Below are 17,265 nucleotides of genomic sequence, written 5' to 3' on the forward strand. Positions count from 1 at the left end.
ACGGGCTTTCTCTAGCTGTGGCGAGCAGGGGCTACTCTAGGTTGCGGTGCGCAGGCTTCTCATTGCAGTGGCGTCTCTTGTTGCGGAGCACGGGCTCTAGGCACACGGGCTTCAGTAGTTGTAGCACGTGGGCTCAGTAGTTGTGGCTGGCGGGCTCTAGAGCACAGGCTCAGTAGTTGTGGCGCATGGGCTTAGTTGCTCCATGGCATGTGGGATCTTCCCGGACCAGGGCACGAACCTGTGTCCCCTGCATTGGCAGGCGGATTCTTAACCACTGCGCCACCAGGGAAGCCCGCACATAGAGCCTTGATAGTGCTATGTGAGCATCTGGGTCTGTGTAAGTCCTGCCTTCCCCCATGGGGTGTTTCCTGGAGAGGAATACTGACCTCCTCTCTTCCACAGTCGTAGTGAGCTCAGAGAGAAAAATTCTGAGATCGTAACGCCTGCTCTGTGAGTTGGCTTCTCTGTGATAACCCAAATCTTGCTCCCTGGGGGTCTGGAGAAAACAACCATAGCCCAGGGGTCTCCCAGGACAGCAAATGGTAACAAACAAAAACAGAGCAGGAAATAGGATCGGGATGAGAAGTATGGATCCTCTCTTCATTAACTGTTCCAGTGGGAGTAGGGAGAGCAGTAGAGGCCAGGCCTGCAGAACCTGTTAGCCCTGCTTGGCATTTGGTGGGTACGGAGTGGGTGAGAGAAGGACAGGGCTTCCTATAGTAAAGGAGGCCTGTGGTTATCAGGCCAAGGAGGTTGGTGACCACCTCAGCAGAGTATGCAGCTTCTCAGCTCACAGCACAGTCTGAGCAGCAAGTCTGACATTCTGATTCTTGACAGAGGGTGGCCAGTGCCCATCGTTGATGTCAATAAATATCATGTCAAGAGCAGGGCAATAGCGAACACTAGAGTTCTTTCTTCTCAGGACTTACAAGGGCCAAATGCCTGGCACTTTCTGCAGAAGGCTAATAGCTGCCTCATTGCCAAGATGAATCAGGGCCTCATTAGTCACAAGCAATGCTTGTTTCCATCACTGTGCACAAGGGGGCCTGGGGGTGGGTTGCCCATCATGAGATGGTAGCCATGTTTGATGAGGACCTCCTAACTGTTTACAGACTTGGGGGGTGATGGTCAGTGTTTCTAGAAGGATTTGCATGGTTTGGTGCAGTGGTTCTCAAACTTCAATGCACAGGAGCATAACCTGGGTGTGTCTAAGAAATTCAGATTCCTGGCTTGCTACCATGATGATTCTGATTCAGTCAGTCTGAGGGAGCTCTGGGAGTCTGTGTTTTTAATAAGCTCCACAGGTAATGCTGGTGCAGGTGGGCCATGAATCACAGTGTGAGGAATGTGGGTATTGTGGGACGAGTCCTGGACTGGGACTCAGGAGGACAGAGTTCTGGCCTTTGATTGTCCCCAGTGTGGTGTGCAACCTTGTGCAAGTCACCTCCCATCTCCGGGCCTCTTCTCTCTATAGAAAAAGAAGGGAGTCTCAACCCAAGTTGCACAATAGAGTCACAATAGTAACTGATAAGGAGCTTTGACAAAATGCTGGTGCCTGAGCTAGAAGTGTCCCAGGCTAGCATGACATGTCAACACATTGGGGTGACTTTGCCTGTGGATGCATGTTTAAAGAATTTCCAGATGATTCTAATTACTGCTGGAGTTGAGAACTACTATCTAGGTGATGCCCAGTGCTGATTCTTGTTCTGGAATTCTGAACCTGTTCAACACTGCGTTACCTATGCCTCATTTCTTCATTAATCCCTGACATGGAGCAAGAGTTTTCTACATAAACAATTTCCAGATAATTAAAGAGTACTCTGTTAAGCACCAAAACTTTCACCCTTCTTTGATTTTTCTTCTTATACAAACATCAGAATCTTTTTGATGATTTAAAGTTACCACTACGGGACTTCCCTGCTGGCACAGTGGTTAGGAATCCGCCTGCCAATGGAGGGGACATGGGTTCGATCCCTGGTCCAGGAAGATCCCACATGCCGTGGAGCAGCTAAGCCCGTGCGCCACACCTACTGAGCCTGTGCTCTAGAGCCCGTGAGCCACAACTACTGAAACCTGCGCTCCCTAGGGCCCACGCATTGCAACTACTGAAGCCCGCGTGCTCTAGGGCCTGCGTGCCGCAGCTCCTGAGCCCACATGCTGCAACTGCTGAAGCCTGCGTGCTGCAACTACTGAAGCCTGTGTGCCTAGAGCCCGTGCTCTGCAACAAGAGAAGCCACCGCAATGAGAAGCCCGCGCACCACAACAAAGAGTAGTCCCAGCTCGCCACAACCAGAGAAAGCCCGCGAGCAGCAATGAAGACCCAATGCGGCCAAAAATAAAGTAAAATTTAAAAAAAAAGTAATAAAGTTACCACTATGGTCATTCTTTTGTGATTTATTCAATAAATATGCATTTGGCATCCACTGTGTTAGGTTCTTATGAAAAAATGTTATGGAGTAGTCAAAATTTGGGTGGACCATGGGCCAGTAATAATAAAAATGATAACTAACATTTAAACATTCATCAAGTGCTTACTCTATGGTAGGCACTGTTCTAAGCACTCTGTCTCATTTAATCCTCACAACTGTCCTCTTAGGTAGGTACAATTATATCCCCATCTTACAGATGGGAAAACCAAGTCACAGAGAGATTCTGTACTTTCTCAAGTTCTCACAGCTGGTTTAGGCAGATCCAAGATTCAGATCAGTCCTCGATCTCTCTGTGTGATCTGAAACAATGTTGTTCCCCTGCTAGAGCTTCAGTTTCCTCCTGTGCAGAGTGACTCCGGGCCCCTTTGAACCCTCACGCCTTATGAGTCCATGTCCACCCCCAGGTCCCTTAGGAGGTCCCTCACCTGCGTCAAGGAGAGCCTGCGTATCTTCGTTGACCTGGGGAAGAGAGACAAGGCTGCTGAGGCCTGGCTTGGGGCTGGGCGACTCCACTACCTCATGCAGGAAGACGAACTGGTGGAGCTGTACCTGCAGGTAGGCCTCCTGCAGAGCTTATCTGCTGACCTGGGCCATGCGGGGAGGCAGCTGTACCCTCCAAAGTGATCAGCTAGAACTAGGGAGAGATGATGTCCTCGTCAAACCTTTGGAGCGACGGTCAACTCTGGGCTGCTCTGTGGACCCAAGATGGAAACGAAGGTGGTCTGGCAGGCTGAATACAAGCAGCAAAGGGCCAGTCCCCGAGTCCCGTATGCACGTGTGAGCTCTCAAAGAACATGGTGGGAGACTCGCTCATCTGTCATGTCAGTTTTATCCATTTTTCCAAAACTTGACACACCTTGACTTCAGGGTTTTGCTGCAGTTTGAGGGAAGGTTGATGTGTGTGTGGTATTAACATTATTGTTCTTTTATGATTTTTTAGTTTGCATACCTTTAATATCTGAGATATAACATAGTATAGTGATTAAGTACCTGGGCTTTAAAAAAGACAGGTGTGGAATCAAATCACAGGGCCATTGATTATGAACCGTGTGACTTTGGGCTTGCTACCTGAGCTCTCTGGGCCTCAGTTTCTTCATGGCTGGACCTGTCCCTAATAAAGATTAGGTATAACATTTACATAGTAAACATATGCATATAAACATTAACTAAGTGCTTGGGACCTAGTAAATGCTTAATAAATGGTATTTCATCATCATCGTTATCTGCACAATACTGACATGATGGTATATAAGATTTGCTCCATCAAAAATATGCCTGTTATCTTTTTTTCCTTCCCATTTCTCATTTTCTCCCCTTTTACTCCCCCTTACTCTATTACTTACAATCGCACAAATTCACTTCCACCGAGACTTAATCATGGTTGTATAGCATTGGTTGAAGCCTTACTATGCGTGGGAGGCTTTGCTAAACGCCTCACGTGCTTGATATAGTTTAATCCTCATTACAAATGCAGCAGGAGTCTCTACTGAAATTCCCATTTTACAGATGACACTCAGTGAGGCTGAGTAACTTGCCTAAAGTGATACAACTAGTAAGTGGTTAAAACTGCACACCAGCAGTGTGACTTAAAGCTTTTACTTGCAGACTCTATTCTGCCTTGGGATTTTAGAGCTGGAAGAATTATCAGAGAGCAGACAATTCAGTCTTGCCTTTCTGTCTCCAGGAGACAAAGGCCCAGAGGGAGCTATTGGGGTTGTTCACTGCTTGGTGACAGAACTCCTGACTCCAGGATTCCATCTCACTGCTTCTATCTTTGTGTAGCTGCATATGCAATAAAAATAACTGAGGGGTCTTGCCCCAGTAATTCACTGTCCAGAACTGGTCCCAGGCACCCACAACCCTAGACTGCCACCTGACTTGATGTTCTGCAGTTATTCCCACTGAGGTGAATAATTCCTACCTAAGGATATTTGAGGTCCTTTGGCTGTGCTGCATATGTTGTGGTACATTTTCTACTTTCTCATCACATTTTGTGTAGGTGCAAATGTGAAGTAGCTTGTTCAAGATAAAGGGGTCATAGGGGCCAGGAGAAGGGTAATGGGCTGAAAGACACTAGCATTTGTTTGCCACTAACTATTGATGTAAACTTGAAAGCTCCTTATTCTCAGCCTCAGTTTCTCCATCTAGGAACTGTAGGTGTTGGATGAGATCACTCTTTCCAAATTTCAGTCATTTATACATCAAGTTTATAGTTTTTCCATATCCAGGTACCTCTGTACCATTATTTACTTATTTTTCTTTGACTCAACTTCAAATCAGTTTAGCTTTTTACACTAAACAATGCTATCTAAAAGCAGAGGTTTTGATATACGATTAATCTTTTTTTCTGAAACACATTAAAATAAATACTTAACTATTACGAGATGTTTGTGTGCTGCTGAAAACCATTTCTAGGGCCACCAAAATAATCTCTCATAGCATGGTGGGGAAATGCTGGACTAGGGAATCTTGAAGGCGTCTTACTAGCCTTATGAGTGTGAAGACAATTTAAGGTTCAGGGGACTTTAGCAGAGGGTTAAGCTAGATGGTCAGGATCTCATTCTTGCCAGTCCTGTGGACATTTGGAAAGTCCTTCTCTCTGCCTTTGACAGCAGTTTCTGTCCCACTCAGGCAGCCATCCAGAAAGCCCTGAAGTCAGAGGAGCCCTCCCTGGCTCTCAGGCTCTACGAGGAAGCAGGTGATGTGTTCTTCAATGGGACCCGCCACAGGCATCGTGCGGTGGAGTATTACCGAGTAAGTTGTGGGCTGTACATTCAGCAGTGTCCCTAGCTAAGTTCTGGCACAAACGTGGGCAGGGCCACTTGGACTTCGCCCGGCATCCCCTTCCCCTGTCTTGCTGGTATTTCTTTGTCTTCCCTTCCTCACCCAGTGCCCACAGGCTCTCCCTGTCTTCAGTCTAGTAGGCTCTCAAAGAAGGAGCTGATAAACTCTGTCATTCTCAGGCTTGATAAATAAAGTATCTTTCCTGAGAGAACATACCATAATAATTACAACTTTTGGGTGCATAGTACTTTACAGTTTGTAGCACACTTTTATATTGACCAGAATGTTCCTATGTACATGGTATGGTGGGAGATGCTTGGTCCATGGGTGAACACTTTTGCTTTACTATGTTTTCATTAAGTATGCATTAAGATATATTTAAAAAATTAAAAATGTATAATGCCAGTTCATCAAACCTATGATATCACAGATATTATTGCAAAGAATGAGTCAAGAAAATAGAAGACAGTTGATTTAAGAAATAATACTAATTAAATAAATGTCCAGATGTTAAGCAGATATGTGAAGAATCATAATTGTTGTTCGTCACTGACTGAAGTTTGGGAAAACTCATTATCTTATTTGATCTTAAAATTTCACTTATTCAGATACTTATTCATTTGCTTGTTCAATTGTTTATTAAGTCATCAAACATTCATCAAGACCCAGTGTGTGCCAGGCACTGAGCTAGGGGTGAACAAGAAACATGTCCCTAACTATTGAGGTGCTCTTGGTCATACGCATTTTATAGATGAGAAAACTAAGGCTCGGAGAGATGAAGTGACCTGCCCAAAGTTCTATCATAATAAAAATAATAGAAATGACTATTTACTGGGGACTCTCAGACACTATGCTCATACTGCACGTATGTACTTTGTAGGTTAGCACTGTGGGCGCTAAGGGAGTGTGTAGCTGGGGGGTGAGTAACTTCTCATGTGACCTTGAGGAAAGTCATCATCCCTTTCCTGCTGTCAGTTTCAGGGAGGCTGTTGACCTCTAGTTCTTCCACCTCTGAGGTCTGGGCAGAGCAACCAAGAGCAAGGACCAGGAGAGCGAGTTGAGAAAAACCATGCATGGAAGGTGCCATCTCCCCCTTGGGTTTAGTCACTGCCATCCCTCAACCCCTGGCAGTAGGATGCAATACAGCCTCCTAGAGTATGGTATGTGCCAATGATTCTCAGCTAGACTAAGGTTCCTTGTGCCTCTGTTCTCAGGCTGGGGCTGTTCCCTTAGCAAGGAGGATGAAGGCAGTGAGAACCGAGCTCCGGATTTTCAACAAGCTGACAGAGCTGCAGATCAGCCTGGAAGGCTATGAGAAGGCTTTGGAATTTGCCACCTTGGCGGCCAGACTCAGCACAGTCGCAGGTTGGTGGTCCTAATTGTCCAGGGTATTGAATGGGAGGGGGTAACACTCCCTAAGGAGGGACAACAAAGTTGTAAGAGCATAGGCTCTGGAGTCAGACTCCGTGGGTTCAAATTCCAGTTCGAAGTGTCAGGGAGCCCCCAGTTAAGCAAGCTACTTAACATCTATAAACCTCACGTTTGTCATTGGCAAATCAGGATTAAAAATGGCACCCACAGCATGCCGTTGTTATGAAGACCGATGATAATACAGGTAAAACCCAAAGCACAGTGCTTGGTACATAATAAGTCCTTGATAAGTGTTACCTGTGCACACTAATTATTATATTATAGTTGGTATTATTGGTATTATTCTGAGTCCAGGGTAAATGGTATTTTATCCTATGCACAGGCAATGCCCCATTACAAAAGCACTGTGCCTTAACTTTTTAATTAGTTAATTATTAGTCAAGTACACATTTTCTTATGGAATTGAAATGTAAATGAAGGTCAGATTCCCGTTAACCTAACTCCCTCAGTAGCTGAAATAGCTTGCATTTACAACAAAAGCTGATGAGAAACAATGTAAGTCATTAAAACAGGAAAAAAAAAAAGGCAGAATGAAAAAAGATAAACTCATCCTGAATGTTGGTGCTTGAGGAAAAGCAGGTTTTATTAGAGGAGGATTGATTAGATGTAAAGGCAAATGGAGTCTTCTGTGATAATTCTAGAAGGGACCTCTGGGCATTCTCAAGGGCATGAGATGTGGATGGTACTGGACTTTATTGTATTTAATTGCACTTCAGAGCTATCTCTCTTTTCCTACCTCTCCCTTTACTGCAGAAAACCTTATTTGTGCAACTGTCTGCTAATCTCAGGAAGACCTTGGGGGCCCAGGTAGCTCCCTCTGGAGCATTCTTTTTCCTTCCTTGGACAGAAGCTGAAAGGAGGCTATATCCACCATTTCATGTGATTCCCTGTGACTGGATTTTTCCATATCAGAGTTGGATTTTCTCTTTTAGCTTTGGCTTTTGGCTCTTTGAAGCCTAAAAGCGATGTTTTTAGATTGCATCAAATAGCCACCTTGCAAATGCTCCAAAAACACAATTGGAAGCCTTTGTTCTCTTTAAACGCTACTTTGCGTTAAAGGAGTTAGTTATTGAAACAAGAAATCCACCCAAAACCAAAACAAGTCAAAGATCCCTTAGACACCAAGATTCTAAAGCATGAGTTAAAAGTGAATGGGTCTCTGTAGCTTATTTGAGACTGAAAGCTGGTGAAGGGTCAGAGGGTGACTGCTGCTGATGGCAGCCCCAGAGAAGAACTCTGAAGAGAGAGACTTCCATGTGGAGAAAACATTTGTTATATGAAGTTATTCATTGTCAGAAATTCTTAGCTACTCCATCAGGCTAGTCTTGTCACCATTCCCGTCACAGAGATTTGGAAATAATTATTTCCCAGAATTCTGAGTTACAGTGACATCCACAATGAGAAAATTTTCCTCAGGAATTGTCCCAGAAAACCTTGTCCAGAACACATACTCCACTTAGTCACTCTCATAGATCCCTGTGTTTTCTTTTGTAGCACTTATCACAGGTGTAATCTTACCTTTGTGGGATTATTTAAGGAATGTCTGTGTCCTATGAGACAGTAAGCCTCATGTGGGCAGGACTTCTGCTTCCTTTGCTATGTCCCAAGCTCAGTCCCTGATACCTAGTAGATCTTCAAAGAATTGTACAGAATGAATGAGTGAACTAATGATGCAAAGTGTTGGCTTCAGGATATCTCTCTCAGTCTTCCAATTTCTAGGAGATCAGAGGCAGGAGCTGGTGGCCTTCCACCGTCTGGCGACTGTGTACTATTCCCTGCACATGTACGAGATGGCTGAGGACTGCTACCTGAAGACTCTGTCCCTCTGTCCACCCTGGTTGCAGAGCCCCAAGGAGGCCTTATACTATGCCAAGGTGTATTATCGTCTGGGCCGACTCACCTTCCACCAGCTGAAGGTAAGAGCCAGGCTTCCAAGGTCATCTGAGAGCTACTGTCCAACTATATTCTTTCCTCACCCTGAGCCTTCAGGGTAAAGTTGAGAGGGGTAAGATGGGGAGTGTTGTCTCATAGGGTGGGGAGTGGCTCCTCTGGGAACGCAATGACTCTTTTCACTTAGCCCCCTTGGAGACCTCAAAGAGGCTCCCATCTCTGCTGAGGAGACAGGTCCTAGTTCTTCTCTTTCCTTGCCCTGATGTGACTTCTGGGCCCACTTCATCTGTCAGGTACTATGGGCACATTGGTCTAGTGCCTGTGAGCTCCTCCAGGGCCTATGAAAAAATATGAGACCCAAAACAATACATGAGACCCCCAAACAAAAGAACTATAAGCTCCAAAATTAAAATCAAAATTAATTCTTAACTGTATGTCTAAAAATGTTATAGATTAATTAGTCAATTGCAACTCACTTCTTATAAAGTTGTATGAACTATTTTAGGAGAAATCTAGGTACGTGTTAACATGTTTGAGATAATAACATGCAGGGTCTTAGAATATAAGCAAGCCTAGGTCCTAAGAAGACCGTAGCCCTGACTCTCCTGTTTGCTCTGCTGGAGTTGAATCCAGAACTTCTTATTTTTCCAGCCACTTCTAGAACTGTGTGTGTGGTCTGTAATTCTGAGTTACAGTTCTGGCCCTTGAACCTTGTCCCTGGACACTGGCTTCCCTTACCAGAGGTCTCTGTCTGCTCCAGTACAACGCTTAATCTCTTCATACAGTGGCTTCTGAGTCACTCCTGTGTTTGGCCCCCAGGGGACCCTTAGGGCAGCTCTGTTGTCTTTTTCTTATTTGCCAGAGTGTTTCTGGCCTAAATTTATTATTGACTGATGAGGGTTAATGGGAACCAGTCATCCCTTTTTGAGCCTCACTGGAGGAACCACCTGTTCTGCATCCCAACCATTAGGGAGGGACGATGGGGTAGGGAAGGACTACCCCACAGTGATCTTGCCTTTGTCCCACAGCTCCCAGGAAGTGGGACAAGTATGTGTGATCTGATTGTATCAACCAAGGGCTCTAGGGATTTCAAGGGAAAGAGCTCAACTCAAACTAGCTTAAACAAAGAAGGAGATTTTATTGGCTCAAGGAATGAGGAAGTTCAGGTATAAGTTTAATTTCAGGTAGTTCTGGATGCTGGTACTCAAATGTCATCATGGATTTCCCCACCTCTCTCTGTATCTCTTGGCTCTGGATGTTTCTGCTTCTCTCTTTTTCTTGGCCTCTTCTCCTCCAGTTATTGACAGGCTCAAGCACCCATCTAAAAGGGTGAGCAACCATTTTCTCTGTTAGGTCACACTTGAAAGGTCCCAGGGAGTGACTTGGGACAGGTCAGCTTGAGTCATTTTCACATACCTGAAGCTCTGTGCCCAGGGCGATGCTGCTTCATGAGTGTCTGAGCTTGGGTAAGGTGCCATCCCTGTGCCTGAGGAGGAGGGCCGCCAGGGTTAGCACTGTCACAGAACTGCAGTGGAGCTGGTAGGAGGAATTCCCCCAAGGAACCAGGAGGAGGGGGTGGGAAAGGATGTCAGGCAGACAAAAGCTAGTGTTCTTAGTTTTCCCTGCACTTCCTCCTCGCCTTTCCTGGAAATGTCTGCTAATACTGTCTCTTCTCTGCCCCCATGCCGGGGGTTAGGATGCCCACGATGCCACTGAATACTTCTGGCTGGCCCTGGCTGCAGCAGTCCTGCTGGGTGACGAGGAGCTGCAGGACATCATTAAGACCAGGCTGGACAACATCTGCCAGAGCCCCCTCTGGCATAGCAGCCCCTCTGGGCGTTCCTCAGAAAGGGCGCGGTGGCTGAGTGGCGGGGGCCTGGCCCTCTGAGGACAGCTGTCCCATCTCCGACCAGTTGCCGTGGTCAGAAGCTACCTCTCTGCTCTAGGCTCTTAATCTGGGGGCGGGGTTCAAGTCATCACCCGGCCCAGCCTCTCATCTCAGAATGGGAAGAGCATAGTCCAGAGGGAGAGGGCTCATTCCAGGTCACACAAGGCATGGATGGTGGAGCAGGGATTAGGGGTCCTGGCTTTGTGTCTAGAACCTTTCCAATAGACTGTGGCCCTTCCACACATACAGACCCTGAAATGCACTTTCTAGACACACAGTTCTAGAGAAAATGAGACCCCTGCCCCTAGAAAAGCTGTCTCCTTCCCTCAGTGAAGAAATCAGGCATTGCACTGGAGAGAAGACCAACCCATTGGACTTTGTTCCCTTCACTGACTTTTCTCAGGGAAAGACCTCTCCCCTTGCCAGGAGAGAAACTAGTCATTTGTTTTTTTTCTCTCTTCAACCAGAGGAGGTGCCACTCCTCCTGTCACGGGCACTGGCAGGCGGGAATTCACCATGCTATTAGCTCAAAAGACACAGCCTGAGAATGGCCAGGTGGAATGCACAGGAGGTGAGGTCTGATGTGGATGCACCACCTCCATCCTGCCCCGAGGCTCTGCTCCCTCATAACCTCCCATAAACCCAGGAGGAGGCTCCCAAGGGTCAAAGCCTAAAAATTGAGGACTAAGAAAGTTATGACATAAACTACATGTAAATAGTGTATATTATTAAATATTGCTCACTTACATTTATTCACACATTTGTCTCCTTAATAAGAGGGAAGATGAAAACTAGTTAGTTTTGCATATTTTATTCATTATGTATGAGTCACTAGGTCCGGCCCACACAGATAGCGAGGGAATTACCCAGGGTGTGGATACCAGCAGGTGGGGAGAAGCTGCCTACCACAGTATATGAGTCCCTTGATGACGGAATCAGGAATTTGCTAAGGCAGTGAGCTCCAAGTATGGTCCACTGACTGGCTTGGCCAGCAACATCAGCGTCACCTCTGAGATTGTTTGAAATGCGAATTTCAGGCTCCACCTAAGACCTCTGAAGCAGTCTCTGGGGCCAAGGATCCCTGGCTTTACCCTGTTTTCCAGGTGATTCTAATGCACACTAAAGCACAAGAAGCACTACTCTGGAACCATGGTTCTCAGAGAATGTGAAAAGGAATCACCTGGGGAACTTGCACAAAATGAACTTTCTGGTTCTTACCCCAATAATTCTGATTCAGTAGGCCTGGGAGACACCCCAGGAACATGCATTATTAACGAGCATCTCGAATGACCCTGATGCTGGTGGTTCACTCTTGCTCGGAAATGTGGAAACATATAAGATCTAGCTATAGGGATCACCATCTGACCCCCAACAGCTTAGATTTACTGGAAGGCCCTCTGCCCTTACTTTCTAGCTTCTTGGAGCAACCAGGTGATTGGTGGTGTGGTGGGGTGGGATGGGGGTGGTGAGTTGAGTCAGTAGTGCACCTTCTAGTCACCAATGTTGTGTACACATCGGTACATCTTATTTTCTCTTAGGAGCTTGGTTGCTTGTTAAAATGCTCTCTACTCTAGAGTATTCTTCACCAGAAAGGAAATGAAGTGACTTAGTCCACTACCACGTAAGATAGATGTGGTTTTGCTCCCACCACAAACCATAAAATCCCCAAGGGAGGGATGTTGAAGATGAGTCTAACCTCCCATGCAGAGTCCTTTCAACAACATTCCTGGGAGACTGACAGGGCACATGCATGCCAGAATGGCTACGAATCTCGTGTTTGCAGAAGGCTTGCTTGGCTCTGGGACCCATGCCATGAACCATTCCCCACTTGTCTCAGGTTACAGACCCTCTCTCTTTTCCCCACTGACCTATTACTCTCCTCTGGCCAGATGCCAATTTCTGTCCCTCTGATAGTGTGGTTCCTATAACTGGTATTGGCTGGTGAGTGGAGAGTAAAGAGGGTCATTACCATACTTAATGTGATTTAATGTTTTATTTTAACATTACATTAAGACTTTTCTTCTCCCCAGCAGCTACATCTTACCGTTGGCTCACATTGAGCTTATCATGTGAAGTCTCTTCTCGCATGAGTTTCTGTTTGGCCAGATATTTCTCAATTTTTACAAGTATACATATATATATACACACACACACATAAATACCTACACACACATATATCTATACATGTATATATATTTAGGTGAAGGGCATTATATCTACCCATTTTATATTTCATTGGGAAATTTGGTTAAACTTTTCTGATTCTGTGTACTTTTTAAAATTGAATTATAGTTGATATACAATGTTGTGTTAATTTCTGCTGTACAGCAAAGTGATTCAGTTATACATACATATTCTTTTAAAAACTCTTTTCCATTATGGTTTATCACAGGATATTGAATATAGTTCCCTGTGCTGCACAGTAGTACCTTGTTGTTTATCCATTCTGTATATAGTGGTTTGCTTCTGCTAACTCCAAACTCTCAATCCACCCCTCTCCGAACCCCTCCCTCTTGGCAACCACAAGTCTGTTCTCTATGTCTGTGAGTCGGTTTCTGTTTCCTAGGTAGGTTCATTTGTGTCATATTTTAGATTCCACATATAAGTGATGATATCATATGGTATTTCTCTTTCTCTGAGTCAATCCATGTTGCTGCAAATGACATTATTTCATTCCTTTTTATGGCTGAGTAGTATTCCACTGTGTATATTTACCACATCTTCTTTATCCATTCATCTGTTGCTGCACATTTAAGTTGCTTCCATATCTTGGCTATTGTGAATAGTGCTGCTATGAACATAGGGGTGCAGGTATCTTTTTGAATTGTAGTTTCGTTTCGATGTATGCCCAAGAATGGGATTGCTGGATCATATGGGAACTCTATTTTTAGTTTTTTAAGGAACCTCCATACTGTTTTCCATGGTAGCTACACCAATGTACATTCCTACCAACGGTGTAGGAGGGTTCCCTTTTCTCCACACCCTCTCTAGCATTTGTTATTTGTAGACTTTTTAATGATGGCCATTCTGCCTGGTATGAGGTGATACCTCATTGTAGTTTTGATTTGCATTTCTCTAATAATTAGCTATGATGAGCATCTTTTCAGGTGCCTCTTGGCACCTGTATGTCTTCTTTGGAGAAATGTCTATTAGGTCTTCTGCCCATTTTTCGATTGGGTTGGCTGTTTTTTTGTTGTTGAGTTGTATGAGCTATTTGTATATTTTGGAAATTAAGCCCTTGTCAGTTGCATCATTTGAAAATAGTTTCTCCCAGTCTGTAGGTTGTTTTTTGTTTTGTTTCTCATTGCCTTTGCTGTACAAAAGCTTGTCAGTTTGATTAGGTCCCATTTTGTTTATTTTTGCTTTTATTTCTGTTGCCTTGGGAGACTGACTGAGAAAACATTGGTACGATTTATGTCAGAGAATGTTTTGCCTTTGTTTTCTTTTAGGAGTTTTATGGTGTCATGTCTTATATTTAAGTCTTTAAGGCATTTTGAGTTTGTTTTTGTGTATGGTGCGAAGGTGTGTTCTAACTTCATTGATTTCCATGCAGCTGTCCAACTTTCCCAACACCACTTACCGAAGAGACTGTATTTTTTTCTATTGTATATTCTTGCCTCCTTTGTAAAAGATTAATTGACTGTAAGTGTGTGGGTTTATTTCTGGGCTGTCTCTTCTGTTCCGTTGATCCGTGTCTGTTTTTGTGCCAGTACCACACTATTTCGATTACTGTAGCTTTCTAGTATTGTCTGAAGTCTGGGAGGATTATGTCTCCTGCTTTTGTTCTTTTTTTTTTTTTTTAATTTTTATTTATTTATTTGGTTGTGCCGGGTCCTAGTTGTGGCGCTCAGGCTCTTCAGTTGCAGCAGGCGGGCTCCCTAGCTGGGCATGCAAACTCCTACCCACGGCATGCACGTGGGATCCAGCTCCCCGCCCAGGGATCGAACCCGGGCTCCCTGCACTGGGAGTGCAGAGTCCCAACCACTGCGCCACCAGGGAAGTCCCCTTGCTTTTGTTCTTTTTTCTCAGGATTGCTTTGGTAATTCTGGGTCCTTTATGGTTCCATATAAATTTTAGGATTGTTTGTTCTAGTTATGTGAAAAATGTCATGGGTAATCTGATAGGGATCTCATGAAATCTGTAGGTTGCTTTGGGTAGTATGGCCATTTTAACAATATTAATTCTTCCAATCCAAGAGCGTGGGATATCTTTCCATTTCTTTGTGATTCTGTGCACTTTGGTTTACCTGTAAATCTGGTAAATTTGCCCTTAACCAGGTCAGTTATAAAAATGTTCAGCACATTTCCAAAGACAAGGATAAGGCTATTTTTTAAAATGAGAAAAACATTGTGCTGTATCATTGAAATGACTACATCCTGTATGCAAATTACTCTGCTGAAATATTCTTTAAAAGTGTCTGAAAATTCCATTTTAAAAATGTGGTGAACTGTTCATCCTGGAATCATGTTGATGCCGTTTTTCATGATCACAGAGAGTGAGTGAAGTGGTGTTTGGGACTGGTTTCTATTTAAACAGGTTTTATTATTCATAGGTAGTAGCCAAAGATGAATCAGTTACCCTCTTTTATCCTAATCCTCCCCCAAAACTTAGTGGCCTGCCTGGCTTCTGGCTCCTTGCATCTAATCTAAATAAAGAACAAGGAGGGAGTTACAACCTTGTGGAAAACCTGTAACGTTTTCTCAGCTTTCAGTTACATTACTTACCTATTCAACCGTGCTAATGCTTTGAAATCTAATATTGCTTTTATCCTTTTCTTATTTGCTTATCCATTATTTAAGATGTCTTTATATTGTGTGTGTGTTTGCTTGTGCTTTGTAAGTAAAATGTAACTTTTTTTAACATCTTTATTGGAGTATAATTGCTTTACAGTGTTGTGTTAGTTTCTGCTGTATAACAAAGTGAATCAGCTATACGTATACATATATCCCCATATCCCCTCCTTCTTGCATCTCCCTCCCACCCTCCTTATCCCACCCCTCTAGGTGGTCGCAAAGCACCGAGCTGATCTCCCTGTGCCATGCAGCTGCTTCCCACTAGCTATCTATTTTACATTTGGTAGTGTATATATGTCAGTGCTACTCTCTCACTTCGTCCCAGCTTACCCTTCCCCCTCCCCGTGTCCTCAAGTCCATTCTCTATGTCTGCATCTTTATTCCTGTCCTGCCCCTAGGTTCATCAGAACCTTTTTTTTTTTTTTTTTTTTTTAGATTCCATATATATGTGTTAGCATACGGTATTTGTTTTTCTCTTTCTGACTTACTTTACTCTGTATGACAGACTCTAGGTCTATCCACCTCACTACAAATAACTCAGTTCCGTTTCTTTATATGGCTGAGTAATATTCCATTGTATATATGTGCCACATCTTCTTTATCCGTTCATCTGTCGATGGACACTTAGGTTGCTTCCATGTCCTGGCTATTGTAAATAGAGCTGCAATGAACATTGTGGTACATGACTCTTTTTGAATTATGGTTTTCTCAGGGTATATGCCCAGTAGTGGGATTGCTGGGTCATATGGTAGTTCTATTTTTAGTGTTTTAAGGAACCTCCATACTGTTCTCCATAGTGGCTGTATCAATTTACATTCCCACCAACAGTGCAAGAGGGTTCCCTTTTCTCCACACCCTCTCCAGCATTTATTGTTTGCAGATTTTTTGATGATGGCCATTCTGACTGGTGTGAGGTGATACCTCATTGTAGTTTCGATTTGCATTTCTCTAATGATTAGTGATGTTGAGCATCTTTCATGTGTTTGTTGGCGATCTGTATATCTTCTTTGGAGAAATGTCTATTTAGGTCTTCTGCCCATTTTTGGATTGGGTTGTTTGTTTTTTTGATATTGAGCTGAATGTAACTCTTTGACAGAAGTTTATCTGGGGAAAGAAGTATATAGGGGTGGACGGTTTCAGAAATGAAGGGAGAAACAGTTCACCAGGGGGCGGGAAGACCTGGATCTTGGTCTTGAATTTGACATTAAATTATGATGTGACCCTTGGGCATGTCACTTAACCTCTATAAACTTCAGATCTCTGATCTCTAATATAAAAAGTATGACCTCCTCCAGGTTCCTTTTCAGAAATTTCCAAGCTGGTTATTTCCAAGCCATATGAACAGGAAGAGAGACTTGTATCTGGAAGATGAAATCACGTTTTTATGGCCCAGTTATTTTCTCTTCTTTTTTACAGGTGAGTAAACTGAAAAACAGAAAAGTAATTTTCTCCCTGCCACACAGGTAGTTGTGGCAAAGCCAGCAGTACCCTGGGTCCAAGGACTTAGCTGCACAAATGATTCCTTCAGGGCGATTTTCACAGTTTTATGCATGTGTGCATACGTGCACATTTGTGTGCACGTATGTGCACATGCATATGCACACTTGCATTTATCACCGTATGTGCCACCTGAACAACCACTTACCAATTTTTTTCTAAATTGATTTACTTCCTTTACTCAATATTAATTTTATAAAGGATGACTGGTCTATGCAGAAGAAAAACGTATTGCTTTCTAGAAAAAGAATTATATAAATAAAAACAAATACAGTGAAAACAAACAATGCACTAAATTCAAGCTAGATCCTGTTGCTTATGGCAAGTGCCCAGCCTAGGCTTGATCTGACATTACTTGAAAATAAAGAGATTAACATTTGGCAGGGAGTGTTGAAGACAAACTAACACAGTTCTCCTTGAGCAATCACGGAAACAGAGCAAGCAGTGCAAACGACTGACCTCCTCACAATGGGAGTCAATGCTATTCAATGCCATGTCTGGCTGCACACTTCCCACTTCAGGGAAGCTGGGACTCAGTTGTATAAGAGGGAAG

General features: G+C 43.9%; 1 protein-coding gene across 8 annotated transcripts in view; it reads left to right on the forward strand.

Annotated features, from left to right (window-relative positions):
• SH3TC2 (SH3 domain and tetratricopeptide repeats 2) overlaps positions 1-16,600 on the forward strand; it is a 67,854-nt gene extending 51,254 nt beyond the window's left edge. For 3 of the 8 annotated variants that reach the window (XM_082454033.1, XM_082454034.1, XM_082454035.1), the window contains 5 exons: positions 2,834-2,984; positions 5,061-5,183; positions 6,428-6,578; positions 8,364-8,560; positions 10,231-16,600. In XM_082454033.1, the coding sequence (XP_082310159.1) occupies positions 2,834-2,984; positions 5,061-5,183; positions 6,428-6,578; positions 8,364-8,560; positions 10,231-10,422 (814 nt within the window). In that variant the 3' untranslated portion in view covers positions 10,423-16,600. Of the gene's footprint in view, positions 1-1,898; positions 2,206-2,833; positions 2,985-5,060; positions 5,184-6,427; positions 6,579-8,363; positions 8,561-10,230 lie in introns of those variants that run through there. The other 5 variants (XM_082454036.1, XM_082454038.1, XM_082454037.1 and 2 more) reach the window with 5 other exon arrangements.
• Positions 16,601-17,265: the final 665 nt, after the last annotated feature.

The sequence above is a fragment of the Balaenoptera physalus genome (genome assembly GCF_965194825.1).
Source record: "Balaenoptera physalus genome assembly, chromosome: 3".
Classification (NCBI taxonomy): Eukaryota; Metazoa; Chordata; class Mammalia; order Artiodactyla; family Balaenopteridae; genus Balaenoptera; species Balaenoptera physalus.